The sequence below is a fragment of the Physella acuta genome, unplaced genomic scaffold (assembly GCF_028476545.2).
Source record: "Physella acuta isolate Inbredline_101_S28 unplaced genomic scaffold, ASM2847654v3 ptg001146l, whole genome shotgun sequence".
NCBI lineage: Eukaryota > Metazoa > Mollusca > Gastropoda > Physidae > Physella > Physella acuta.
In genome coordinates, this window is record NW_026732663.1 from 32,529 (window position 1) to 47,236 (window position 14,708).

The 14,708-nt window shown below is 33.4% G+C and overlaps 1 protein-coding gene across 1 annotated transcript; it reads right to left on the reverse strand.

Annotated features, from left to right (window-relative positions):
- On the reverse strand, positions 1-14,708 carry LOC131956387 (neprilysin-1). Its single transcript, XM_059320785.1, has 20 exons — positions 14,556-14,708; positions 14,032-14,115; positions 12,715-12,849; positions 12,252-12,316; positions 11,016-11,165; positions 10,165-10,239; positions 9,447-9,580; positions 9,161-9,251; positions 8,441-8,566; positions 7,880-7,978; positions 6,642-6,719; positions 6,227-6,342; positions 4,402-4,460; positions 3,749-3,800; positions 2,692-2,759; positions 2,053-2,177; positions 1,273-1,338; positions 686-784; positions 383-459; positions 1-143 (listed from the first exon to the last, which is right to left on the reverse strand). The coding sequence occupies exons 1-20, from the start codon at positions 14,695-14,697 to the stop codon at positions 44-46; spliced, it is 1,941 nt and encodes a 646-aa protein (XP_059176768.1). The 5' UTR covers positions 14,698-14,708; the 3' UTR covers positions 1-43.

Genomic DNA, 14,708 nt, shown 5'->3' on the forward strand with positions numbered 1-14,708 from the left:
GATAAGTATTTATTCATCTCATCTCTGGTTAAGCAAATGCATTTCACCACAGATAGCACTTATCCGCAGGGTTCATGGTTGTGTTGAATTCACATTTGAAAATTTTAGCAAAAGAGGGAACGTTGCTAATAGCTCCATGAACCCTGCATTGTGGTAAGATAAAAATTGTAAAATGGCAAGTCTCTGGTTTTGTGTCAAAAACAATAGCTTGAAAAATATAACTTCTATTGCATGTACAAAAATATTTGTGAACAATTAAATGGATATGAGTAAATTGTAATCAAAATATAAAATTTAATCTGCCATGTAATATGTTGGACGATATTGATAGAAGCTCATATCGCACTTGAAATGATATAGATTAAAACAAATGTTTTATTACCGAACGTTTCCCTGAGAATGCACATCATATTGTATAATAGTTTCATGTAATTCGTCTTTTACTTTAGAGCACCAGAGCTACAAATTCGGAAACAAATGAAAGAAATTTGAAATCTTTTACTCATTTTATTCAAATTCAAAAAGTTAACTGCACGCAAAATTTAACACGTCAGCTGGCTAAACGAAACATATAGTATAGTTACAATCATTAGTAACCAAAAACTTTAAAAAAAAAATTTTTTCATAATATTTTAAGGATATAAAAATGTACTTTAATTTAAAAAAAAATTAAATTAAATTTTACCTGGGCATAGCTAATGAAGAATATCTGGTCATGGTTTAGATTAAGACCGGGAAATGAGCCTTCCTCTTCTCCTCGTCTTTGTACCCAGTTCCTGTAGGCCTGTGTAAGGTTTTTAAAAAACATAATTTAAACACATACAATTACACACATATCATGTCATTTTCTTACGGAAATGTAAAATCAATTACTCATTTTGTATGAATCAGCACTCTTTTAAATAACAAGGATGTATACATAATGCTTTGAGGTAACGGCTGAGAGAGTCATCCTTAAATGACGTTACATTCACTGAGCGTTCGGAATCGATGGCTTAAAAAAGTAACTTTAATGGGGGTTGTATAAGGGTGCGTGACGTCAATTTTTGTTCTGTAAACGTGTGATGTTGGGGAGCGTGGGCGAAGGGGTGGGGGGTTAATAATCGTCAAACAACTGTGACGTCATTTATTTATGACCCCCTAAGCAAAGAACTTTTAAAAAACATCAAAAGATATACATATTCGCTAAAAAAAAACTCGTTAAGCAAAAGATAGTGTTCAAATTACGTTAGAGGGCATTAAATCTTTCAATGTGTGTTCGTACGTACTTACTCTATAGCTTTGCTCTAACCCTATATGATCAGCTACATTCTCATTGAGGGTCGTTTCACCATTTACCTAGTATAAGCAACAAGATATTTCTAAACAACGAGTTTAAGCAAAAAAACTGTATAACCCACTTCTTTTTTAAGTACAGACATAATTTCAAACCCGGGTGCATGATGATATATAACATTTTGTTCAAATACTTTATACGACATTTTTTTGGTTTGGAAAATACACAGCATTAGATATTTTATATTTGATGTTGAAAGAAAATTGCGGATGAAATACAAAGCTTAGTTTTAAAACGAAACGTTTATGTTATTGTAATATGCCCATTGTCGACTGCAGATACAATAAAGAATGGTGCTTGTTTGGGTGTTGTGTATTTTGACGCAGTATTTCTTCTCTTTCAACAACTCATTTTAATGACGAAAAATGCCTCTGGGCATTTTATTTAGCTGGATTGAAATGTATGTCATATACGTCACAAAAACCGCTTAATTAAATGAGATAGTAAAGAGAGACTAAAAAAAAAACATCCCTCGTTTAAACATCTTGACGCGTTACTTGTACTAACACAAATAGTCAATCACACACACGCTCATGATATCAAAAATTTACATACATACTTAGATGTGAGTATATATATATATATATATATATATATATATATATATATATATATATATATATATATATATGTTAAATTAAAACTTATATATATACACATTGTATATATATATATATATATATATATATATATATATATGCTAAATTAAAATGTACTTGGTAGCCATCCCATTTGTAAGCATTGTATTGATGAACATAGCAATCTGCTAGGGCAATAAAGTTAACTTTGTCAGAAGGGTCCCACCAGTCACTCAGCTCTCCATTTTCATCAAACCTTGAACCTGGGGTTAGTATAAGTTTTATTTATTTCATTTACACTTGGTTTTTGTTCAAATAAGAAAAAAAATGTATACTGTAATTATTTAAGAAAATTAATTTAGCATTAAAAATTGAGTTTGGATGTACATAATACTGATGAGTAAATAGATGTTTGCTCCAATCTAATATAAACAAAATTAAATACAGATTCATTTTTTTTAAATATTTTATGTTAAAAAACTACAACATTAAAATATATTTGATATAGTTATAACGCATAATCTTTGAGAGAAAATAAAGTAAATATATGGATAATTATATTGGCATTTTAATAGTTACATTTTTTAAATTTTTTTTAAAATAATCTCTCGGCAAAAGTTATAGGTTTCGTTAATTATTTTATTCGGATTAATTATAAATATTTAGTCGCTAAAGAAAGGAAATCTGTAAGATTTATAGAAGCAAATTAACAACACCATGATCGAACTGTAATAAATCTATGTTGGATTTTGTTTCTCAAATGGTTGCCTTACTCACCCTGAACATCAAAACCATGGGATATTTCATGACCGATAATTGATCCAATAGTGCCATATTTCATAGAGCTTAAAAAAAAAGAATTAATTGTATCGCATTTCAGAAAATGCAAAGTAGATTTTAGAAATCGTAGATTATTTTAGGTTTCCACTTTTCTCAATTAATTCGACTGATAACGCTTAACAATAAAATCGCGTTTTTAAACGTATATATATATATATATATATATATATATATATATATATATAGTTTACATAAAGAATTCTCGTTTTGCCTTTTTAGCGCAATTTCCATTCTGGAGAATTGCGTTTATTAACCCGTCATTTCTGGATGTATGAATGTATGAATGTATGGATGGATGTGTGTCCGCAGCTTTAAGTCGTATCTCCTCCTCAACGAAGCAATATCGATGACTAGTTCCAAAAGCAATTATGTTAAGCAAGTTACGAGGATGAACATAGGCTATAAAAATTCCGGGTTTCTTTCATGGATTTCCCGGAAAAGCCAAAAAACCTCGAAAAAAAGCAGTTTTTGGCCCATATCTCGGCAACCAGACCACTTAGCGACTTGAAACATGTACCAATCGATTCCTGCCATAATTTAGAACAATATTGCCGAAGAAAGTTTTCAAAAATATCCTTTCGTTTGGTCACAAAAATTTTTTTTAATTAATTAAAATTTGGACCGAATTAGTAGGCATTTTTTCCAACCACACCACACGCGTCATCACGTTCAATAGCTGCACCATCACGTTCTATGGCTTCGTCATCACGTTCAGTAGCTAGGCGCGCAATGGTTTTTAGTCATGTAACTCTATTGTAAATAAAACATGTAAAATACTGAATTTTTTAAAATAAAAAACGTTTTAATAACTAACCAATGGTTTTACTAACCCTGCTCTTGATTTACGCTACGACAGAGCTATTTTTAGATAACATAAGGAAATTGCGCTAAAATTGTCACTAGACTTTTTAATTCACTTGTTTTATTTTGAAAGCGCGGATTTTTAACTACACCACCTTAGAAGATATATTAATGAGGGAAAAATACGCCTTACCTTGAGCCTTTAGGGTAGTAAAATGGTTCTCCCATTATACCAGCTAGAATATCTAAGGAAACAAATACATTATTAGAATTAATGAAACTCTATCGTTTACTTAATTTTAAATAAATATAGATCTATGGATTTTTAACATGTGTACATTAATAAATATGAAACTCCTTTTGACCGTGAAGTAATATGGGAATTACTCTTATAATTTTTTGATGTTTCAGGTATCTTCCAGATAACCACCACCCCTTCTCTCCCCGACTTTTATCGTAATTAGAAAAAATATAAAGTGTATAGGAATACATACTTTAAGCAATATCCGCCACGTTATTTTATACTCTTCCCCATCCTTCATTGGAGGGTGGTTCAAACATCCTCCCTACCAGTAGCGTAGCGAGACGGGGGGTAGGGGGGCGGGGACATATGTCCCCGGGCGCCGACCTTAGGGGGCGCCAAAATGGGTTGGAAAAATAAATTGAAAGGTTGAGGGGGGTGCAAATCGAAAGTTTGAGGGGGGGGGGGGGGGGGGTGGTGCAAATCGAAATCTTGAGGGGGGGGTGTGTAAATCGTAAAGTTTGTCCCCGGGCGCCGGGAAGGGTCGCTACGCCTCTGCTCCCTACCCCCTACTATAAAATAGATCTAACAGGGTTTAAACTTACACATGCTGTTTAGACGAGAATTATAATAAGCATTGACAACAGAGGTCGATGCGGGCCACCTGTGGATAATAACAATAAGTTCTTTTAAACACTATGCAAAGGTCATTGTTTCAAATTATTATGATAATTATAATAATTCCTTTAAGAATTATTCAAATTTTATGGTTGCTATTTATTATGATAATTTAAATAGCTGTTTCAAAATTATTCAAATGCTTTTTGTTTCAATGTATTATGATACAATGTTTCGATAATTGTCAAAATTTTCTAATTATCATGATACTTCCAACGATTATTTTAAAAATCTATAATAATAGTTTCGCTGTCTGTCTATCTATCTATCTATCTATCTGTCTATCTATCTGTCTGACAAGAACGCTCTAGAGAAAAGACAAGCAATTTAAAAACATGCATAGTAATTCGAAAAACGAAGTATGACGTCGACACATTTAGCATAGAGTTGAAAATAATCTCACAGTAATATAATGACGTCATTGATTCTGGCGTAAACATTGAATAAAGAGGAAATGTTGTCTAATCTAAGTGGTTTGCGTGAAGAGTTTCTTGCATACAATTCTTCGGGTAGGGGCGAAGCCCCACCCCCCGCGTAAGAACGTCTGAGCCCCTCCCCCTCCCCAACTCAAAAGAAATTTCTTCATCGATACTCTATAATAAAATTACCGCCTAATTAATGTGTCTAATCTCAAAAGTGGTTTTCTTGCAATTTCTTTAATGCAATTCTTCGGGTAGTGGCTAAGCGCGACACCAGTGTTTCTTTCAGACTTTTTCCTCCCCGGAAAGGGGTGGGGGTAATTGAAATTTTCGGGGGCGGGGGTAGAATTTTCGGGGAGGGGGGCGGACACTGGAAAAAGTATATAATTATATTTCGTTGAATGGGACGGTAGACATGTTTTTTTTGGGAGTGGGGGGTGGGGGGTGGGGGGTGGGGTGGGGGGTGGGTGGGGTGGGGTGGTATCCTCATCGATACTCTATAATAAAATTACCGCCTAATTAATGTGTCTAATCTAAAAAGTGGTTTTCTCGCAATTTCTTTAATGCAATTCTTCGCGTAGTGGCTAAGCGCGACACCAGTGTTTCTTTCAGACTTTTTCCTCCCCGGAGAGGGGTGGGGTACTTGAAATTTTCGGGGGCGGGGGTAGAATTTTCGGGGAGGGGGCGGACACTGGAAAAATAATATAATTATATTTCGCTGAATGGGACGGTAGACATGTTTTTTTGGGGGGGGTGGGGGTGGGGGTGGGTGGGGGGGTGGGGGTGGGGGTGGTGTGTGTGTGGGGGGGGGTGGGTTGGTTTTAGTTTAGAGAAAAGAGACAGCACTATCAACCTAGCGCCCGGTGTATCCTTCCTCAACGGGCCATTTTTCTCGTTACTTAAATGTTATTGTTTCAAATTACTACAATACTTAAAAAGATATTTCAAAAGTATTCAAATCTTAGTATTTAAAATTTTAGTGACACTTAAATAGGTAATTCGAAACATTATCAAACAGTGTTTCTTCCAGACTTTTTTCTCCGGGGGGGCACTTGAAATCTTCGGGGGGGGGGGGCGGTAAACTTTCTTCGGGGGGGGGGGGGGGCGGACACTGTTAAAAGTATATATTTTCTATATAAATTATATAAATTTCATTTCGTTCGGGGGGGGGGCGGTAAAAAATTTTCGGGGGGGGGGGGGGGGCGAAGAGATGCCTGGAAGAAACTCTGTTATCAAAGATTGCCATTTTAAGTTATTAGAAAACTAATACTTTAATGATAGCAACATAGAAATCCGCGTAACTTTAAATTTATAATATTTTTTTTTTACTTACTCATGCTTGAAGTTACCATCGGCTGCCAAAATATTTATGTTTTCCAATGCAGAGTTTTTAAGAATTATCAAACAAAGATCGAAAAACCCGAGCATTTTATACCCGGGTTTAAAAATCTGTGGATAAATTTCAGAAACATTACATAAAGGATTCATCTAGTTTGAAAAAAAATGTTATGATCAGTTGTATAGACATTTTGTTTGGTGTTTTAGATTATTAACGAAATGTGTAGACACTAGCTTTTAACAACTTTACAAGCACATATATAAAACAAAAACAACTAACAATTAATAACAAGCATGTGTCAATATAGTAGGCACTAAAAAACGTACTAAAATTATACTTATGTTTATTTTTCAAATATAATTTTACAACTTAGTCTATTATGTAACTGTAGCCAACAAAAATAACTTACGTTAGCGTAATATGCATTGAGGTTAGTATCATCTAAAAGCGAGTCAGGATAAGCAACGTTAAAATCCATTGCTGATAGCTATTGTAAAAGTTATATATATATATATATATATATATATATATATATATATATATATATATATATATATATATATAGATCTATATATATATATATATATATATTTTTTTTTAAATTTATATAATACATATATATATATTATACATATGTGTATATTTATATGCATGTGTGTGTATGGGTGTGTGTGCATGTATGTATTTATGTAGGTAGGTAGCTTATGTAGGTAGGTTGTTTAGGTAGGTAGTTTAGGTAGGTAGTTTAGGTAGGTAGTGAAGATAGGTAGGTAGGTAGGTAGGTAGGTAGGTAGTTTAGGTAGGTAGTTAAGGTAGGTAGTTTAGGTAGTGAAGGTAGTGAAGGTAGTGAAGGTAGTGAAGGTAGTGAAGGTAGGTAGGTAGGTAGGTAGGTAGGCAGGCAGGCAGGTAGGTAGGTAGGTAGGTAGGTAGATAGGTAGGTAGGTAGGTAGGTAGATAGGTAGGTAGGTAGGTAGGTAGGTAGGTAGGTAGGTAGGTAGGTAGGTAGGTAGGTAGGTAGGTAGGTAGCTAGGTAGGTAGGTAGGTAGGTAGGTAGGTAGGTAGGTAGGTAGGTAGGTAGGTAGGTAGGTAGGTAGGTAGGTAGGTAGGTAGGTAGGTAGGTAGGTAGGTAGGTAGGTAGGTAGGTAGGTAGGTAGGTAGGTAGGTAGGTAGGTAGGTAGGTAGGTAGGTAGGTAGGTAGGTAGGTAGGTAGGTAGGTAGGTAGGTAGGTAGGTAGGTAGGTAGGTAGGTAGGTAGGTAGGTAGGTAGGTAGGTAGGTAGGTAGGTAGGTAGGTAGGTAGGTAGGTAGGTAGGTAGGTAGGTAGGTAGGTAGGTAGGTAGGTAGGTAGGTAGGTAGGTAGGTAGGTAGGTAGGTAGGTAGGTAGGTAGGTAGGTAGGTAGGTAGGTAGGTAGGTAGGTAGGTAGGTAGGTAGGTAGGTAGGTAGGTGTGTATACGTGTATACGTGTATACGTGTATACTTGTATACGTGTATACGTGTATATGTGTATGCGTGTATATGTGTATGTATGTATGGGTGTATGTGTGTATGTGTGTAGGTAAGTATGTAAGTATTTAAGTATGTAGGTATGTAAGTATGTATGTATTAGAATAAAAAACATGTATCAATTTTTTTTTTAAAAAGCCTTAACCTTAGCCTTTGCTTTTAACTTTGTACTGTTGGACAGCCAATTATTTGAATCCAATATCTCGTGAAACGACGCTTTGATATCTTTGATCATAGCAATTACCTAAAACAAAATGTGTGAGTTTTTAACCAACATCATTGTCTCATCTAAATATTTTTTTTAAAATTCTTTAAAGATAATTCTCATATTAAAATCTGTAACTGTAAATATTTTTTTTTAATTTAATTTATAAGGTTATTCAATGCACATGTTTTAACCAGTTATTTTTTATTTTAGTATCTGTACCAATTAGATTGAACATTATAAACAAACACAAGAAGCTAATGATCAAATATATTACTAAGCATAAATTACAAATTATGAATGTAACCATGAATAGTTGTATTTTACGAAGAATTATCTAAACAAATAAGTTATTTAAAACTTACTTATGTAATGTGGCTTTTTTTTAGCATTTTGCAAAAATGTAGCTCCCAAAATCGCATTTTAAACAATCTTGAAAATATCGTAATTTCTATAGTCAGAATATTTTGCTAAAATATTTAACTGCTAGCAACAACTCACGAAGTCTTTCTCTTCTGTGTTGAAGTACTTGTTGATATACAAACGGCCTACGGCCTCCGGAAGTTTCTCCTCGGTAATTCGCACACATTGCTGCGATCTAACCTTATGTGGCATTTTGGATTCGTCCTGGAAGTGTATAAATTATAAAAAATTATATAACACTAAGTAGTTGAATTGTTTACAGTAGTCAGAAGGCAAACTTTTTACACCAGTAGGTACTTGAACTTTTAACAAGAGTAGATACTTGAAATGTTTACAAAAGTCGATAGTAAAACTTTCTATAACTGTAAGAAGAGTACATATTTTTAACAACATTTGTTGCTTAAAATTTTACAACAGTAGGTAGTTGAAACTTTTACAATAGTACGTAGTTGATATTTTTACATAAGTAGGTAGTTTACATATTTACAACAGTAGGTGGTTGAAATTTATACAACAGTAGGTGGTAAAAAAAACTGCACATCAGCAGGTCGACGAAAGTTCTATACTAATGCTTATTCTGGACATAAGGCGAAATATATAAGTTGAAATAAGCAAAATCAGCCTCTTTTTATGCCGAAGTCATTGAAATTCTTCCTCATCTTATCTATGTGTTGAATACTCTTCGACAGTGCTTTAAAAACGGTTAATAAAATAAATTTCAATATGTTATGTGAACACCAGGCATCCGTGAATATTTCAAACAAACGCCAAAATAGGTATACATTTATCAATACCTACAGGAGGATATTTTTCATTTAACTCCCTGAAGCGATAGTCCAGAAGATCAGTGAACGTAAGCAGACACGACATCATGTAATTAGCCATATCTCTGGTAATAAAACAAAACAATACATGCACTATTACACCCACACACCCACCCACACACACACACACACATATATATATATATATATATATATATATATATATATATATATATATATATATATATATATATATATATATATATATATATATATATAATATAATATAATTAATACTGCTTCTATATTCTATGTCTTACCTTTTCGAAGTAGAGTTCACTATATCTTCAAGCTCATTTAAATACCAATCTCGCTCTAAAAGAACTGTGTCCGTCGATTCAATGACGACATTTCCTTTTGCCGCAATAGTTTTCAACACTTTAAGCCAATCAAGCTAAAAATAAAAAAATAAAAACATAGTTCAAAATTGTGTTTGCTAAATGAATCTTTTTTTAATAGTTAATGCTACACAATATTTCAAGATTAGTCATTTATTTTTAAAAGCAATCACGTTTAAATAGCTTTATGCCTAATATATTATGATCGAAGTATCTCAGATGACAGCTTTAAATGTTTATTCTTAAGAGTGACGATATTTACAAATAGTCAGTTAATAATACATCTGCCTAAAGCATTGTTTTTCCATTCTAACGAAGTTCAAGTTATTCTTTCTTCCCTTGTCGGGTTTGTAAATGAGTACGAAAACGACTTATTTCATTTCACTATTAATTAATTAAATCGTTCAAACGATTTAATCTTTCATAAAGTTTGCAACTTCTTTTTACATTGGCGCCACTCCACCCTCTCTGAATGGCGTTACTCAGTGGGTTCCACACACCCTCCCCTGGACGCCTCTGGTTGAACGAGTACAGTTCACATTCTGAGACTCACTTGTCATTAAATTATATTTTCGTATGATTATTATACAAAGCGGAAATATTTTTTTCTAGCTGTTTTATCAATATGTATATCGTGTACCCATTTATACTTCTCTTTCAGCTGATCAATCGTGAGCTGGTAAGCAGCGGTTGGAGTTTCGGAACTTGCAAGAATCTGAAAAAAATATTTAATTTTTGCACTTTGTATGTTTAACAAGGGTATTTAGAATTTTTAATAATAATTTTCATATGAAAACGTGTTGCCCAATTGTATATTAAGAACTAAGCAGCTAAGAAAAAATATAGCATTGAAGTAGTCCTACATAATACACTCGTAGTAAGCACGCTTGTCTTTCTTGTAACTCAAGAAAAAAAAACATAAAATATGTATAATAAGAGTTGACAAGAAAAGAAAACGGTTTTCGTTTTAAATATGTTTTCGTACAGCATACAAGAAATATAAGACGCTCATAATGATAATTTATAAATATTTCCTTGTGGTTTTGTTTTAGCCTTGTAATATAACGTCAAACACACGTGATTTTACTTAAATTTGTTGTATTACGTTGTAAAAATGTATAAAAATGAATATTATTACGAGGCGATTTCATTTCTATTGCTATTTTTCTTTTAAATTTTACTTTTAATTTTCAGCTATCAAACAACACGTTGGACTTTGGACATCTCGAGTTCGAATCATGGGGTAAGTATGTAGGACGTCCTCGAGCAAACTCAACTCTGGCGGGTAGGGATATTAAATGCGAACACGTATTGCGCTGATCAAAGTGTATTAATATGCCGAGATCACAGAATCAGGTATCTCTAAGCCATCTCCGACATGAACAACCAATTTCAGAAAGGGAAAATTTCCTTTTCTTTTTACAATCGAAAAACAAATTAAAAATTCAATGTGAAAACTTCTGTAATTTTAATTTTTTTTTATGCTTTAACCTCGATAAAAGCTCCTTTAACATTCTTCATCTCTTCAAAATCAGCCTTTAGAACATTTATGTCTGCGCCCAAAAGCTGTAGCGCTTCCATCATAAATGCCCGGTGATTGGTCTCATTTCTGGGGCTCAGAGCATGGTAGGGTATATCAATCTGGAGTAGAAGGGAATATGCTAAAAGTTAATTTCATGGACTCCCGGAATGTTTTGAATATTGTTAACACGTAGTTATGTGCACGCGTTACGTGCATGATTTAATGCTAAAATTATGAATGTGGTAATTGCATACTTTTTCTAAAACGAAAGCATTTTAAAAATTTTAATATAAAAATTTATATATATATATATATATATATATATATATATATATATATATATATATATATATATATATGTTACCGAGTGTATTTACTCGCAACGTCAAATGTTACAGAGTGTATTTACTTGTGCTATCTTTGACCGGCACACAACATTAATCACAATACAGATACTCTGAAGTGCAGGTTTACATTTATCTCTTTATTAATTGAATCAATAGAAATGCTCCACATAGCAATGCATCAATGTTCCACAAGAATACAATGAACCAACTGACCCCCACTGTCCTCACTAGTTCTCACATATCAGAATACACGTGTCCATGGTCCAGGCTTCCAAATCTTGTTCTCACAAATTAAAACACGTATCTACAGTTCAGGCTTCAACTTCTGTTCTTCTCACTTCTGTCGTACAGTCCTATTATATCGCCTCCCAACCACGCAGTCGCCTTGTATTCGTAATCGGTTCTATCCGTTGCATCATAGCTATAACTCCGAACTTCTGTCGTACAGTCCGATTATATCGCCTCCCAACTACGCAGTCGTCTTGTTATAGTTATTATTAGACTTTTGTTTCTATTTCTGTCACACCACCTGCATCCGTTGCATCAGTTTAGTTTGGCCTTGGTCATGTCTTAGTTGACAGATTGTATTGCGTTCTTATCAATCGTCTTTAGTAACTACACTAGTTACATCTATATATATATATTCTGCAATAAAATCGGATAACAATCGTGTTGGAAATCCAGTAGGGATGGTTGGGGGGGATAATAACCCTCAGATAATGAACCTTATTAATCAAGTGTATAAGTAGAATAAGCTTGCTTAGCGTATGTGCGCAGATATCCTCTCATGTAAACAGACTTAAACGCAGGAACATAAACAAAGTGCAACCAAGTTACAGAAAATAGTTAGATACTCACTGTAAAAACTTTCTTCGGGTCCCTCCTATACGGATCCACATACAGAGTCATGAACGGCATCAAACCTAGGGAAAATAAAAAATGTTCGTTTGAGATCCGATTAATTCTTTTTTTCTACGAGATTTTATTCTATTTTTTAAAAGTTTAAGTATTTAAAATATGCATTACAAATCATGTCTCTATCCCAAGTTGCCATCCCTCACAGTGATATAAAAGAATATTTGAGAAATTTAAGCTTTATTATGCTTGGTGTTGTACAGCTATTACTAGTGGCAAAGATTCATCTATGAGCTCGATACTTCGTCATGATTTAATTAAAATATTTCCATTTTTATATTGATAATAATCGATACTTTTATGTTTAGCTAGTTTGCTGAAGAAAAAACTATTTGTTAAAAAAAATCAAATATTATTAAGAGAAGAAACGTAGGATGGAAAGAATAATCATAATCAATCTACTTACCTAATTCGTGTAGCTTAATGACTAAATCTTCAATGTTAAAATCACTTTCAACCCACGAGGCATTTAAAATAGGGAAAACACCAATCGAGTGGATAAGGTCTATCAAAGGCTTAGCTCCCCTTTCATCGATTTGATCTGAATAGGTAGGAAAAGTCTATGTAATCATAATACTTTTTTGAAAAAATCTTTTGAAAAATATAGCAAGCGATAAAATTATAGTAACATTTGTAAAAAAAATTAATGCCGTTTGGGAACCATTGATTACACTCATTTTTATATTTTTGTATCGAATATAAGCCGTTGAAAAGCCGTTTAGAATTATTTTATCAATTAATATATTTTTAAAAACTGCCCTCGACTTCTCCTTGTAGTCTACCGGAATGGCCAGGGAGAGTAAAACAATAAAAGTCAGAACAATTGTTCTCCATGATAAAAATACACAATAGTGGTCTATTGTCTATAGCGTAGTATTGTATTTATATTAAATAATATAACATTCCTAATCACCACAACACCCTGACTCTACAATCGAAATTAAAAATAAAAGTGTTTACAAATTTACTACTATATTATTAGTAATTTTATTTGACTATTTCTAGCCTTAATTAAACCGGAAGTAATTTTGTAAATATTACACAAATGTTATATAATTTTCAATTTCGGTTGAAGAATTTACTTTCTCGCAACAAAAATTTGGAACCATTTGGAACCAGCTTTCATGTCTATTGTATGCAATTGTTATTCTATTTTTTTGTGTAAAGGGCATAAGAAAGAAAAAGCGTACAATTTATTTAGAGGTACATACAAAGCAAACCAAGATAGAGTAGAAATTTGATTTACAAAGGAAAATATAGAGCCGTAAGTATCTTGTAGTGAAAAATCAATAGAACGCAGTTTTAAGTACGATGTGTTTCTTAATATTCGATACTAATGGCATCCAGGTACCTTGCTTTAGCTGTTAATGAAATTTTAATTGAACCACTATCAACAGCAGTCTAAGTTGTTGCGCGTTATATATTTTTTAATAACTATGACAATACTACAAATTCATTTTTATTATTAATAGAACGCAGTTTTAAGTACGATGTGTTTCTTAATAATCGATACTAATGGCATCCAGGTACCTTGCTTTAGCTGTTAATGAAATTTTAATTGAACCACTATCAACAGCAGTCTAAGTTGTTGCGCGTTATATATTTTTTAAATAATTATGACAATACTACAAATTCACTTTTATTATTCAGCTTAATACGCAAGTCAATTTGTAGTTTTTTATCCACATTGAAAGAAAAAGATGAAGGCTGTATGTAATCCTACCTATGTTTAAACAAGAGGCATAGAAGTTCTCCGCTACTGCTTCGTAGATTGGGTCACTTTCAATGGTTTTGTCGCCAAGTAAGCCTGTGAAAGTAGTACTCAACTAGCTACAGTAATTAATCAAATGGTTACCGAAAAGATGAGCAACGGAAAAACTGCGCTCGAAATGTTTTATTTAGTCTCCAATATCCGTTTGGTTTTTGGTGTACGTGTGTGTTTGTGTGTATGTGTGTGTATGTATGTGCGTGCGTGCGCGATTGTGTGTGTGTGTGTGTGTGTGTGTGTGTGTGTGTGTGTGTGTGTGTGTGTGTGTGTGTGTGTGTGGCACATAGCATAAACTATTACATTATCAAAAGGACGAAATATCCTTGCCATAAAATCTTCAATAAAGTAGGCCAAAGACGAAATACTTAAGAAAAAACAATTCGGACTGAATAACACAGACAATTAATAATCTAGCGAAACAAACAAAAAACCTTCAAGAATAAGATTTCTTAACATCATTTTGAAAAAAAAACAATTACCAAGTAATCTGGATGTAACGTTGCCTACAATATTTGAGACGGAGCCAATCATCGAAGCCCCATGAGCCAGATGAGCGCTTTCCAACCATTTCCCGCAGGAGTATTGATAGAAGTCCTCACACGGATCAACATCCGGATCCATGCTGGCTTTTA

What these genes read in the sequence shown, in the direction of transcription:
- LOC131956387 (XM_059320785.1), bottom strand. Translation starts at nt 14,697, where the DNA reads ATGGATCCGGATGTTGATCCGTGTGAGGACTTCTATCAATACTCCTGC. An exon ending in ACCCGAAGAAAGTTTTTACA is followed by an intron (nt 11,166 to 12,251) that starts GTGAGTATCTAA and finishes CTTCTACTCCAG; the next exon opens with ATTGATATACCCTACCATGC. An exon ending in TTAAAGGAGCTTTTATCGAG is followed by an intron (nt 10,240 to 11,015) that starts GTTAAAGCATAA and finishes TATTTTTTTCAG; the next exon opens with ATTCTTGCAAGTTCCGAAAC.